This window comes from Lytechinus variegatus, chromosome 11 (assembly GCF_018143015.1).
Source record: "Lytechinus variegatus isolate NC3 chromosome 11, Lvar_3.0, whole genome shotgun sequence".
Lineage (NCBI taxonomy): Eukaryota > Metazoa > Echinodermata > Echinoidea > Temnopleuroida > Toxopneustidae > Lytechinus > Lytechinus variegatus.
The window spans coordinates 27,561,357-27,576,675 of NC_054750.1; the positions used below are offsets into that span (position 1 = coordinate 27,561,357).

At 34.1% G+C, this 15,319-nt stretch overlaps 1 protein-coding gene across 3 annotated transcripts in view; it reads right to left on the bottom strand.

Annotated features, from left to right (window-relative positions):
* Positions 1–9,236: 9,236 nt before the first annotated feature.
* The window catches only part of LOC121423990, a 68,754-nt gene continuing 62,671 nt past the window's right edge, over positions 9,237–15,319 (bottom strand). For all 3 annotated transcript variants that reach the window (XM_041619548.1, XM_041619550.1, XM_041619551.1), the window contains one exon: positions 9,237–11,509. Coding sequence is in view for 1 of the 3 variants with exons in the window: in XM_041619551.1 (XP_041475485.1) it covers positions 11,489–11,509 (21 nt within the window). In the remaining 2 variants the exon portion in view is untranslated. The remainder of the gene's footprint in view (positions 11,510–15,319) is intronic.

The following is a 15,319-nucleotide window of genomic DNA, read 5'->3' on the forward strand; positions in this document are numbered from 1 at the left end:
TTCTGTCTGATTTTTGGTTCTTATGACAGTCTGTAATGTTGTCAAATGACCATGACTTCGCCAGTTTATTAAATGAAGTAAGTGAAGAATGGTGGTCAGTTCTACAAAAAAGGTTGATCATTTTATGGAATTGCCCAACAGCTTTTGAAGCTGCAGTACATGCACAGTAATTTTAGCACCACTAGGCTAAACTTCAGACCATGTTATATGTTCATACAAATCGAGCGCAACATTACCAAAAAATACTGAATACCAATAATTTTCAACTGAAAAGGTATCGGTAACGCTACACCAAATCACTAATGGGGTATTTCGTTAGTACCCTTCTCAAAGGCTGCTTGTATATTTCATACATGATAAAATATTACATTCCATATATTAAAGCCATGTGTGGCTGAGATTGTTATTGTATTTCAGACATATTCCACAGAAGCCAAATGAGTCTGAGATTGTATTAAATCATTGAGAGAAGTAAAAAAAACAGCTACAAAAAACATAATTCAAACCACTATTTCACATACATGAGTTGTAATGGGTATGCTATGGCACTGATTGTCATGATTGTTCTATTAAATTTTGATAATTAGATAACTTAAACAAATTTGAGTTGATCATCTGAACAATTAAATGAGTTGAACAAGTCTTATAATAAATTCTGCAAATACGTCTGATGAAATTCTAACAAGAGACACAAACACAAACCGTCTTGATAAATCACCATGGCAACATAGATTGTGCATGCAAACCCTGTATTTATTTATACTTTCCACCCATTTCGTTACTATCCCTTGCTAGCATTTCCTATTTTTAAAAAATTTGATTTTTAAACTTTTAGCAAGTATAATCATTTAAAAATTAAGGATTAAGCATTATGAAAAAACTATGGTGTAACTATGGTGGTGAAAACACCACCAGGGGCCTGTTGCATAAAACTTTTGCCACAAACAAAAAACTGTGGCAAACGAAATGATGCCATTGACACTTACACATTAACAGATCTCTGGCAAAAAATTGCTAAAGTTTTTCTTTTTTTCACCAGGTTGCAGTGCCTGATGCAGCCTTTGAAGACTGAACCATCAAGTGTTGAAAATACACCTTGGGAATTACTGTATATGTATAATGCCAAACTTAGTGTTAATATAATAAAGAGTAACACCATTTGTTTTTTAAATACATGTAAACCATAAATTAAACACTAGTGTAAAGTCCTTAGTGCTGTCTTCTCATTAACGCCAACTTGTAAAGTTTCAACATGAACTTTAATAGTGTTAATATTATAGAGAGTAACACCTATGGGTTTTAACTAACACCATAAATTAAACACTAGTGTAAAGTGCTTGGTGCTGTCCTCTCATAACGCCAACTTGTAAAGTTTCAACATTGGTTATTTGCAACATACATGTAGTACATGATCAATATTTCATCAATAAAAATTTCACTATTAAACAAATGCCACATTAACCATAGGCTGATCGCTCACAATGTTCATTCATCGAATGGTGTTCATATAAATTCAACTCTATCAAAACTAAAATAATATTTTAAAGGGGAAGTTCACCCTGAAGAAGACTTTGTTGTAAAAATAGCAGAAAAAATAGTGAAAAATATTGGTGAAGGTTTGAGGAAAATCCGTTAAAGAGTAAGAAAGTTATTAGAGTTCAAAGTTTTGGATTTGTGACGTCATAAACGAGCAGCTGCCCCATGTGTTATGTAATATAAAACGCATGAATTTCAAATTTTATATGGTTCCTGATGACTTGATTTTGTTTTCTATTCATGATCGGGTGTGAAATGATTTGTCTATTGATATAAAAAAGGTACAGTAAAAACCATTTTCAATTTTCTGAGAAAATGACATTTCATTGATTTTTTACCATTAGCTATGTAGGAATGCTGCTCGCATATGACGTCACAAATCAAATAATTGAAATTCTAATAACTTTTTAATTATTTGATGAATTTTTCTCAAACCTTCGGCAATATTTTTCATTATTTTTTCTGCTATTTTTACAATAAACTTTTTGTCAGGGTGAACTTCCCTTTAAAAACAATCTTCATGTACATGTTACTGTACATATGTCCATTTAACATAAGAAGTGGAATCTCCTTGGTATAATCAGTTATGTCTAAGTGTTGAAGATATATTGCAAACTTATCTGAATGAGAGGGGGGGGGGGGTGGTGGTTTAACAGAGAGGCAGTGAAAGTGTTAAAAAGAAACCACCATAATTAATCAACCCTTTATGCCTATTTCAAGTTTCACTAAAAGGGGAATCCAACATCGGCAATAAAATAATTCATGTAAATCAAGCACTTATGAAAAACGGAAATGTCAAGTTTGAAAGATTTGACCAGCAATAAAAAATATATAGATAATTCAAAAAGTGAGATCACTATAAAAATTATGTAAGTCTGAAATTGGCAGTTGCGTGAAAAGATGGTGGATGAGTTGCACAGAACTAATCTCTCAATTGTCAGGTAACTATCAGGAATTTATGATTTTCTTCAAAGTAACTTTATCCCTCCAGGTTATAATCAAAGTATAATGTAGATGGCATATTGTTATATTTTTGAAAAAGATTACATTTCAATCACTTCATGTATTCGAACAATCAATGGATAACTTGTCCTCAGACTTGCATCACAATGATATCACATGTGTGGCCAATTTGAAATTCCCTTTGTCATAGTGATTCAAATTTTCTTTTTTTTTTTAATCATAATTTCTCTTTTTATCATTGTTCATATTGTTTATCTGTTTTATCCATCATCTCATCTGTTTTTTTTTTCTTTTCTTTTCTTTTTGTCTTTTAAGATTTTTCTTTTGGGTAAGATTGGGTATGATTCATTCCTCTTTTTCAAATATAAATATGTACTGCAAAAGTCCGAAATTGACTGGAAGGATTATCATGGGCAGTGCAAGAGTTTGCAAAGGTACCGACTGAGACTGATGCCATCTCAATTCTTCTGGAAGATTATTCTAAAATGCTAATTCTGACATTTTAGTTCCTAATATCACCGGCGCTTAAGCTAACAGTGGATCTCAATCATAATCATCTTTTTTTCACCCCGATCAATGCCACACCTTGACAGAATAAATTGTGTTTAAAGTTAAAGGTAGAGGAAAGTAGTCGCAGCAAACAATTATTTCATGAGAAAGTCTAAAATCAAGGTTAAATGCCACAATATAATGATCTAGATCTGGTACATTGAAATAAACTTATCTTTGTCAAATCATGAAATCTTAGCTGAAAACCGATAAGTCTGATGATCACTAGCACAAAAAGGCATATGTGGGACAGTGTATTAACATTGTTTGGCAAAATACCTGACATTTTCATGGAATTTTGTGCTTATTTTGCTTGTTTCTCAGCAATTACACAGGTTTTCCCAGAGCCAATTGGCACTTATTTCTTATTCATACATGCACACAACTGGGTGGTCATTTTATTGGAAGCTGTTCAAACTCATTCTGCGATCGTTACAACTGGAATTTATCTTTAAATCTCGTATCCTGATGGATAAGGTCCTAATCAGTTATATCACAGGATATAGGGAAAGATAATTGAAGTATTACAAGGGAAAACGACTCTGATTTCCAAGTTGAAAAAAAAAAAAGAAAAAAGTAATCAGCTTGTTGATATTCATGAATTCTACCACAGATGTAGTGCATAACATGACCTATAACACCTCAACATATACCATTATATATGATATATTTCGGCAAAGAAATAATATACAGTACACGGTAATCTCACAAATCAATAATTTACGATCAATAGCACAGGACAAATTGAGAATGATAATTTGTGAGGAAATGAAGAATTTTATCAAACATGATAATTAAAGAGTGAAGAATTACATTTTTGATTGAAAAATAGGTTTATTGGAGAGTGCATATTGATTACAAGATCAATTTAAAATTGCAAAAGAAAAATACTTCAGATATTAAGAGAATGATTACAATGTAAATTCACAAGGGCAATAAAACATTAAAGTGATTGGTTAACATTGGTTTGACTTTAAAAAAATCTGAGCTAGAAGGTCACACTTGTCACCTGTGTCTGTGATATGTTCCAAAAATGAAGCCCAGAAAAAATTGCGTTCGAAAATCATTATTTAGTGCTTCAAAAATTGAAATATAAAGTGACCGGAAACACCATCTTAATTTCATCCCATACACTTGTGTGTACTATTTAGGCGTCTATAAGATGCCTATTTGCAAAATCGGGGTTTGCCTTGTAGTTTTAGCTTTTCATTCTCAATAATGGTTGTTTTCAGGGTTTATTAGTTCTAATACATGCACTTGTACACATGTTTCATCTTGGATTGAGAATTTTTTAAATCAGCTGCTCACAAAGTTAAACAATACCTTTAACAGTACATAATCAAATGGATAATTTGAGAGTGAAACTATAGGCTAAGTTTTTAACTATGAGAAGAAAGAATAACAGCTATACAATAATACATAATGAATAAAATGGCAAAAGAGGGTTTTCAAATCCAACATTAAACATCAATTATCACTTGAACATGATTTCAGATTATTTTTACCACTGTGAAATGATCAGTATTCATCGTACTACGACCGTACAGGTACCTGTAATCTCATGTTGTCGACAATGTATTATCAATCAACATATATAAATATATATGATAAAATAAATAGAACACGATTCACTATATATAATTCACACATAATTGAACATGTACACTGTACAACAATCATACACATGATAATTTTCCAATGTGTCCTTACTGTACAATACAAACATGGATCATACTAACAAGGCTAGAAGGTCTGAAGTCCTGTACAGTCAGCTGAACTAATATCCTTCTGGTACTACACCAGATGTACTCAAAAGGTAGTCACAGTAGAAGCAAAAGGATGCAACTCCAAGTTTCATCGGAATTTATCCACCCGCTTTCAACGCTACAGTATTGAGGCACGGAAATGGGCAAATTTTTGCAAAAAAAAATGTATATATATATATATATTTACAAGTTGTACATGAAACATGTTTATAGATGATAGTAATTTAGTTTTTTTTCAACCATGAATTATCATATACAATCAACTTTTATAGCCATTTACTGGGTTGATATCTCCCTTTAAATGGAAAAAATACAATAAATACATGTATTTACATAATGACAATACAGGATGTTATTACAAGGGGAAAAAAGGAAGGGGAGGATTAGGGAGGAAGATAATGAGAAAGAGGTAAGGAGAAGATAAAAGAGGGCAGGAAGATTTAATAATAATTTCATAATCATGATATCACCCACTAACACAACCATCAGTCAATGTATTGAGCTCTACTGCTCATCCTGCCCACAAGTATGCACAATTTCCACTCCCTATGGATTAGAAACATACACAAGATATGTGTGTACACATATGAATATTGTACTAACATTTGTATAATTAAATTTTCTTGTTATTCTACATAACTTTGTAATTTTGTCATGAATATTGAATAGAGAGACTGAAACCAAGAATTTTACATGATTGACCAATATTCTGGTGTCGTATATATACGATTGACTTTGATTTAAGAAAAAAAAAGTGGTTAGATATATTAAACAATTGACCAAAATTAAAGAATGTATGTTAACAATCACCGCCTTTTAATAGGCGGTTCAGATCTTGCTAGAAACACAGTAAAATATCAGCAACAAAGATGGGTTAAATTAATGCCATAATTATTTCATTTAAAAACAATAACCACCAAACAAATGTTATAATACTGCGTGTTTAAGTCATTCATAGAGTTCTGGTTATTATCAAGCAATTGACCAAACGTTAATGTGAGTTGTTCATAATCTCCCCTTTGGCAGGTCGGATACTTGATAGAAACACAGAAAATATCAGCAACAAAGACTTGTTAAATCAACACCATACATATTTTATTTCAAACTAACCACAAAAAATACTCCATTATACTTAAAAACATGCACCCCTTTCTTTTTAGGTGGGAAAACCTGAGTTAACTACAAAAAAACAAACTACGTTTCAAATGTCCATCCCTACGATATAAACCACTGCTTTTGTGCATTGTTGCCTGGCAAGAAATGGGTTTGTCATTAAGTGTAACGTACGGAAGATGGTGCAAACATTTTTACACATAATACTGAATAATAATAACATGACCCTCATCAAATCCACTTTACGATCCTCTTTTTTCAATAATATACTAAATATGAATTTGTAAAACAAGCCTCAAATTCAATACTTTTGTGTGTTTTAACAAAAAAACCGATAGTACCAAAATCACTAAGGTTTATGATCAATTGTAAGTAGGCAATGACCAATCAAGATCATCGTAAGATGTGCATATTGCTGAACATACCCATCATAAGCCAATAGGAATTACTCTTTAAAATTGACAATTGATCACAAATATTTAAAGCTATGGGACCACAGTGTTTATCTCTTTGGTTGGATTCTAACCCAGTGAATGATTTCACTATAACACACATTTTCCATAGCCTATGCAGACTCGGTCCCACTGGGCTAACCCTAGTAATGCAGTTAAATGTATTCTTTAGCTACAAACACTTGGTCTGTTGGTTTTCTTATACCCTTTTCATAAACCTATCCTCCAATTAGGGGTATTATACAGCTTACAATGGATTACATATCACTTGTTAAATTAAGTACAGAATAAAAAGCTCACAGTGAGTGTAACATCATAATACAATAAATTCAAATAATCCATTTGTATATAAATAAGCTACAGTAGTCCATGTGAGCTGCTTCATAAACCATAACACAAATTTCAAATCTTAAAATCAGTTACCTGTCCTCAAAAGTGATTTTAAGATTGGTAAAATATTTCCATGGAAAGAATTTTTATAGAACATGAAAAATCGCATTGATATAAATGTGTTTAATGCTCCAAGGATTATCTAAAGACTAGCCTATTTCTGTTGTCGTAGACCTGTAATACTTGCAAACTAAACCTTTGGCAATTTTTATATCCTACCACTTTTATAATATATGCACCATTACTGTATTTTTTTTCATTTCATTTCATTTTCAGCAAATTTTTGGCACTAAACCATGTTTGGTTTCACAAATTACTCTTCTTCTCCCCACAGCTTCAAGGGGCACACTAATGACACCTCTGATGGGTGTTTCATATAGCTGTTCATAAGTTATGAGTGACTCTACGAACGACTGATGATCCTTTCTTAAAGGTAAATTAGAACAAAATAGATCACCAACTTCTTGCTTTATGAAACACACCCCTGGAAGTCTTTAGATATATCTGTGTATTGCAAACTATGCTCCTGATAATACATTATGTTGGCCATGAGAGGACATTACAGTGAAAAATTAATTTCAAAACCATTCAGTTCTGAATTCTCATATTACCACAGGCTTGAATAAACAGCCCACCCAAACCCTGTATCACATGAGCTCAGGAATCGACCACAGACTGATATTTTATGATTTAAAGCATCAAGCACTGCAATCAATTACAATTACAGTGAGTATCCTTCAAGATCAATCACAAATCATTGTGTTGCTAAACCAAGGACCTTCTAAATGTAGCACATACTGTAGCTATAAAGTGACTGATTTTACAATCAACATTGATTAAAGCCACCAATCACACAATTATTCGTATGATGACACATTACGCTTTAGTGTGAGTGGGTCCCAAGTCTCTACAACCTTAGGGTTAATCTATACACAGATGCCTACACACACCAATGTGGGTTGCGCTGGATGCTAAGCTCATTCACACTAGCGTGAAAAACTACCTATCATGCAAAATGCTGTATGAGGGCATGCACTTGGTAAATAAAAGAAAAAGGACATGTGAGAAAGAAATAAATGATGCACATGATATTTTTTATTTCGAGTGTGTCAGGCTTATCTGTCAAATAAAGGATGTTCACCAAGGAAGTCGGGAATACCCAACCACAAAGAAAGTGAAAGTTGGGTGAATTAAACAAAAAACTTTAATGGGATAAATTGAAAGCTAAACCCAAAATGACTTTAGTGCATTAAAAAGAAAATCAAGTGTATAACATAAAAAAAAGATGTCTGGCAGTTACTTTTTCTCTAACATAGGACCTTTTCCTTATTCTTTATGTTTTAATATATCGACGGCACAATGAGAATTTGAAAAGCAAACCACAGATCTAAAAGCACAATGACTGATGACGGTATCACAGTGTGTGGCAATGGGATATGACATGTACATGTACTGCGAGATCAGTGAATAACTAGCAGATATGAAGAAAGTGAAAATAAAAGTTAAAGGCCTCAAATGAAATGGGAAATACATTTATATAATATTTCAAAGATTGAAGAGAAAAAACCTTTTTCATTTTAATTCCTGAATGGTCGAAGAAAACACTGCTCATTCTGCTTCAGTGATGGATGTTTATAAACCTTGTTCGTTTATGTATTCACAACAGAATCTTGTACTTTGTTTTCTTTATCATAAAATTCTCTGATTTTCCCCTTTTTCTTATCCAAGGAGTATGCAATAGCTGCAGCTTTGATTCTCTTTCCTCTTCCTCTATTTTCTTTAAATCCTTTTTTTAAACCTCAAACCTCTGTTGATATCTAATATTTCTGCCTGCGGCTACGTCTGGTACATTAAATTTTAACATTTCTATTTCATGCACAACTGAATTCCATTTCCTTCCCATTCCTATTCTTTAATAGTGTCTTTTATAAAATGCTCACACGTATCCGTTGTGTTACTCATAATAATAAATAAAAAACCCACAACGGTATCAATCTCATGAATATAATTTTAAAGTATCATTAAACACTGGTTTGCTGGGAAAATAAACACCCATTAGAGATGGCATTTCTATTTTTTTTAAGAATAATAAAAGACATATTCTTATCCCTCAAAAATCTTTTGTAGTATTTCTATGTAGATAATAATAATTATAATAGCCAATTTTTATAAAGCGCTTTTCCCAGAATGACTCAAAGCGCGTTACAGCATATTGTTACCCCGGTCATTGGATTCATTCAATCCTGCATGAAAAGTGCACAATTTCCACTCCCTGGGGAGCATTCCTTACATTCATCGCAGCCTCATTATGGCGCTGGCAAAATCAAACATATAATATCTTTCGCATCTTACCGGGTACCCATTTAGCACCTGGGTCGAGAGTGGCAAAGTGTGGATTAACGCCTTGCCAAAGGACGCTAGACCGCAGTGGGATTCGAACACACGACCCTCTGTTTAAAAGGCGAGAGTCAGAACCACTACACCACGGCTCTTCCACACACCACGGCTCTTCCATTTTTATTTTCTTTTTAAAGAATAATAAAAGACATATATTCTTATCCCTCAAAAATCTTTTGTAATATTTCTATGTAGATGTAGAAAAGTGAGGGTATAAACGAAACCAGAATACTTGTTAGTCAAATGCTTCACAGTATCGTCAGTGATTTTACGAACTGGCTCAAACCTAATTTTCGGTCAAATTTGCAACCAAAAAAAAATTCTGCATATTCTGAAATCTCGTGATTCACTCTATTGATTTGCCAAATTTCAGATCAAAAGTTGCATTTTTTAAAGAATATGAGCATATTTAAGTTTTTTTTATGAATCGGCTCAACCCCCTTCTTTGATTTCACGACCTGGCTCAAACCTTTCTTTGTGTACTATCTATAAAGTCTCTGGAATGGCGCGCACAGGTCAAAGACCCGACCTAGATGCTGCGCGTATGTGGCTTGTGCCTCTAAAAAACATGCGCGGACAAGAATATTTTTCGAATTGGCTCAAACTGTGCTTGGTGCAGCTAAAAAACAGTGCACATGGTATGCCTGATGTTACGAATTGGCTCAAACACCCTGTTGTTGGTTAAAATTAGCAGCTTTTGAAGTGCATACATGCGTTTCTTTTCAAATATTGAAAGAATGAATATGAATTGCGAACAAAATTTTGTATATTACAAAAAAATAGGATGTATGCTTTAAACTGGTATAAATAACTGATCTGGTTTCTTTCAAAGTGCAAAGTTATGACCTTCTGAAAAACCTCCAAACTTTGAACACGATTATCTCAAAATCATGTTTTGGAGACTAGCCGAGGTTTGAGTCGGTTCGTTAACTCACTGACCAAAACAATATGGGCGCATCGTGGTCCAGTGAAGGAAACTTACCACGGCTAGGATTTGAACCCATGACCCACTGATCTTGTGTTGATAAATCTCACTGGATATAGAATTATACTTTTTATATGTGGAAAATAAAATTCACAAAGGCCTACTCGAAACACTAAGAGTGATTAGGGGTGACTCGAAACACAAATGTGGGAGCAAAAAAAATTGCTAGATATTCAGGATATCTTTATAGCTTAATAGGGTGAAGAAAATAAACCGTATTTTGCAGTGAAAATGATGATCAAAATTACCAATGTGAACGAAGCCTCTTAATGGCATGCGCTTTCAATGGCAAAATGGGCATTTGTTCACACTGCAAATATGGTGATACGTGAACATGTATGAATGAGATTATACTGCGAGAATGTATGAACCTAGCACCACCACAACCCACATGGATGCATATGTTAAGAACGAATGATGAGGATGTTAGAAATGGTATGCTTCTAATAGAGAGGAGTATTGCCACTACGTTCTTCAATGAACAACACATTCAAATTCAAAGTTACCATCGATTTTTACAAAGACGTTAATAATTCATTATTCAGAAGACAGTGCATTACGAGTTATCTAATCCACCGGAAAATCAAGCCAAAATTTTTCCTTTGTTTTGTTTTTTGTTGTAATGGGACAGTCTCGGGGGGGGGGGACTTGTAGCACATCTCACTAAAAACAAATCCTTTTCATAAAGTTCTAGCTTGTCCATTTTAAATGTCTGTCTTTCATCACTTCTCTTTCCACGTTTCTAGATATATAACTTCATACACAAAACATTAAACTAAATGAAAATATTAACAATGGTACCAGTCAAGGAGATAATATTTGAATATGAATCTTACATTAATAGCACACTGTATGTATAGCATAGTACATTTTTTTTTAAATACAGTACAGAAAGCTGGATATGTTGAAAATAGTTGTTATAAATATGACCATGATTCCCAAAACAGAGGTATGAGGTTAAAAAAAATTAAAAAGGAAAAAGAACTACGACTATGCATACTGTTAGTTTAAACGGCACACATAATGTAAGCTTTGTTCTCATTTCCACTGACAAGAGCATTTTATCTCTTCGTGTGAACAGGGCCATTTCATTTACATATGGCAAAGTGTGTATCAACAGCAGTTGTTCACATATGGGAAAGTTAAGTTGATTCCATAGAGCACTGTGGCAATACGAACAAAGCTTACACGTCTGATTTTAGTCAAGCGAAATATCCAGTGCTTAAATTAACTTTTCAGCATTTTACAGACTTCAGGGAACTTTCAGCAGCAGTATGACCAGAACGCATAAATTGCGCCCTCACTTGACTTTAGATGAACAGGAATGAGCAGTGTTTCTATATCGCATGTATGGACACCTAGAAGATAAAACAAAAAACAAACAACAAAACAAGTTAGCAGAAAAATGAAGTGAAATGCCAGGTCCCAGAAAGTGACTACCAAATTTTGAAATGAAATGTTAAAATAAAAACCTTTAGAATATTCTTTTTCTCTCTTTTTGTTGTCACATTACTACATTTCACAAAACATTTAATTGATCACATAATGTGTGAGTGCAATCAAGTTTTATATGGTTCTCTTAATGCAAACAGCTGTGCAAACAATTATATGTAATGTTATAGTGTGTAAATACAATTAACATAGATATACAATACATGTATCATTTATGGGTAGATAATAATGAAATATATAACCATACGGCTATGTTATATGTATATGTGTGTGGTTGAAAAGCTTCAAAAGAAAAGAATGAAATGAAATAATAAAATGTTACTGTATTACAGAATGAGATTAAGCAAAAAGTAAACAAGTTGCTCTTGAAGGTTACCCATGAATTATAGATATGATCAAATTTCCACAAAACCCAAATGAATGGCAATCTAAGACAATGGATACAAAAGAACAAAATATTAGTGTCCGCTCTAGGCAAGTGTAACATGGGGAGCCCCCCCCCACTTTTTCTTTTATTAGCCCATTGGAAAGGTATACCCTCCCTATACCCCCTAAAGAAAATGCTGAATTAATCAACAACATTCATCTGAGCGTTATCTTCACAAATGTACCAAAAGCAAACATATTAGTGTCAGCTCTAGGCAAGTGTAACATGGGGAGCCCCCCCCCCTCTTTTTTCTTCTATTGGCCCATTGGAAAGGTATACCCTCCTATACCCCCCCCCCCAAAGAAAATGCTGAATTAATCAACAACATTCATCTGAGCGTTATCTTCACAAATGTACCAAAAGCAAAAGACCATACATGTATATCATTATTTCAATTCTATGAAAACATATTTTCAAGCCACAGAAAAAGCAATGCCATTCAGATCTCAGTCACATTTCCCTTCGGTGGCCCTACAACAAGTCGAAAGCAGCCGTTTTAACATTTTTTAAACAGTTACATATAGGTTGTTTGAATAAAAATGAATGAAAAGGTTATTTCTTACTCGCCATACGATCCCCGTAGGCGAAATGTGACTGAGGTGTTCAACAAAAATAATAACAAAAAGAAAAGGGACGTTTGTGAGTACAAAAATTAGGTTCAACAGATTCAGACTGATTTAGAAAATTAGAGCTGTCATTATCTCCACATTGAACTCTTTAGAAAATTTGTATCTTCCTACGATTAGTCTTCCTTAATAAACAATGATTAGAACACCCACTCATTACAGCGAAAGACTAGGAACAGGAATTGCATTCAAAGAAAAGACTACATAAAAGTCGAACGATCAGAGAGAAACAAAAAAGACATATAGTGTGAGCCAGATAAGTGTGATAACACATTTTGTGTGAAAAAAAATTAAGGATTAAATGATTTATTTCTGGAAGAAGAAAGAGGTACTCTTGAATATCAAAAATGTAATTTGCACGGGTGGATTACGGGACCCGCCATAAACATTACAATAACTATGTGGGAAGAATTTATTGGATGACAAACGGCAGCTTTTCTTTGTGGTTTTGTGTGGGTGAAATCATTTTATTCAACACTTAAGAGTCTAGAATGATGGATCAAGTGCCATAAAATGAGCATTTCCATTGAAATCATAGAGATTATCAAAGTAGTTAACTTACATCTCATTTTATTGCACGTTGCTATTATGCCTCTTTTTCCCCCTACACCCAAACTCTTCCCACAGAATACTTGCCCCAATTAAAATTTACAAAGTCATGTTTCTTTCATATCAATGTTCATGTGCCTAGGTTTCACATAAGATTATTCCAGAAGGCCTATTTTGAATAAGACTGGAAATGTTATGAAAAGGGGAAAGGACAGAGAATGAAAATATAAAGGAGAGGAAAGAGTAGAAAACATTCCCTCTCATGGCCGTCTGCAAAAAAAATTCTGCTGAGGGGGGGGGGCAGCACACGTAAACTTTTTTTGAAAAAAATCTAAACAAGGGAGCGAAGCGACAGATCTTGTCATTGGGGCGCTTTTGCCTTTTTAAAAGAGGAATTGAAGGATTTCTTGCATACTTTTGGTGGCTTTTAGGAAATTTTCAGTAAAAAGTGTAAAGTTCTTAAAATTTCAGGGGGGCCAACTGTCCCCTTACCCCCCCCCCCTCCTGCTGCATATGACCATGCTCCCTCTGGAGACATTCAAGAAAGAAGTGTAATCAAATAGAGTCTGGTGAAATTTCATCCCCGTCTGGTCCTGCTGTGTGCCTACTACAAAGCTTCACCTTGCCTGCAATTTACGGACTGTTTACTCTTAGCCTTTCCAAATCTAGATCACTCTTTTTCTTCCACTTTTCCCCTAAGTACACCCCAACCTGCACGCCTTAAAGGCTGAAGTGTAGCATGGTGAAACTGTTGCTCGAATACTTATTCCCATTTACTGAATTATGTCCGCTTTGCATTTGGGCTAATTATTTGCTCTTAAAGGCCCCATCAAACTTATTCGGAATTAAGCAGAACCCCGCTATTCAGCTTTCACAATGTGCTCAGTACATGTGAAGAGATATCACCTCTGATGATATCTCCTTGGTACGTGTACATGTACGTTTCAAATGATGTGAGAATACAAGAATGTAGTAAGAATGTACTTTGAACACACCTCAAAAATTTTGAACATGACTAAAACAATCGGGATGGCCGCAAGAATTGGCACAAATATCATGAATGCACACAGAATGCAGACATAATCTTTAGAATGCCCCTCGAATATCCATGAACGTAGCCCAAATGTTCAATCTGACCCCATCTCGGCTCATTTTGTCTCTTGTGTGTCTAGTGTGCGATGAGTCGCCTGGTCAAATTTGAATTGATCTCCAAGTTGGGTAAATTCAAAACACCTTTATTTATCTTATTCTTATTCATTTCATTCCTAATGATTCTATTGATTTCTGGTGATTAAGAATAAGTGTGACTAGGCATTAAAAGCATCAATATTCTCAACAGCCTGGTCATTGTGGAAAGCAGTTTTTAAACCGACAATGCCATCCTGTATAAATAAAACTACAAATAAAATTGAGGATAACAAGGGAGTCACCATAATGGAAACTTTTATGCAACAATTCCCCGTCCCCCCCCCCTGCTTCCCTTACTTTGCGACATAAAATGACAAATAAGCTTGCAAATATTACTTATCACCAATACTTTCTGGGTTATGCGTGAAAATGGCAAACAACCTGCCCTTGCAGACGTATTATCCGTTCCTAAAAACACATCCAAAGTCGGTTTGAAAGAAAAGATCCCTCCGGGCAGCATTCGATAGCTGGATTTAATGAGTCGGACATGCAGCCCAATTTCTACTTTCAGAAGTGATAATGAGGGACCTAATTAAGCGAGGTAGGCGACCCTTATTAAGTTGCTTTTAGCATTGTGTTGAGCCGATAAACATGTTTAGAATCATTAAGTACCAAAACAACCTCCATGCTCGACTAAATGTATATTTCATGCATTCACCCCCCCTTGATTTCCTCAATTTTGTTTATTTCCAATTTACATCCAGCATCCTATCATACTTTGGCTGTTTTTAATCGTCACATTTTTACCCTAAACAATTTAGGCAGTATTTCATGCAGCAAAATTAAAGATTTTTCACCGGCTAATTTGATCTCAGCCAATCAGATGCAAGAATTACAGTAGCTTATAACAGTTGTCAGTGAAAATCAATGACTATTTTGTCTTAATGAAATGCTACCATGTTTACAAAAACATTTAAGATCATACC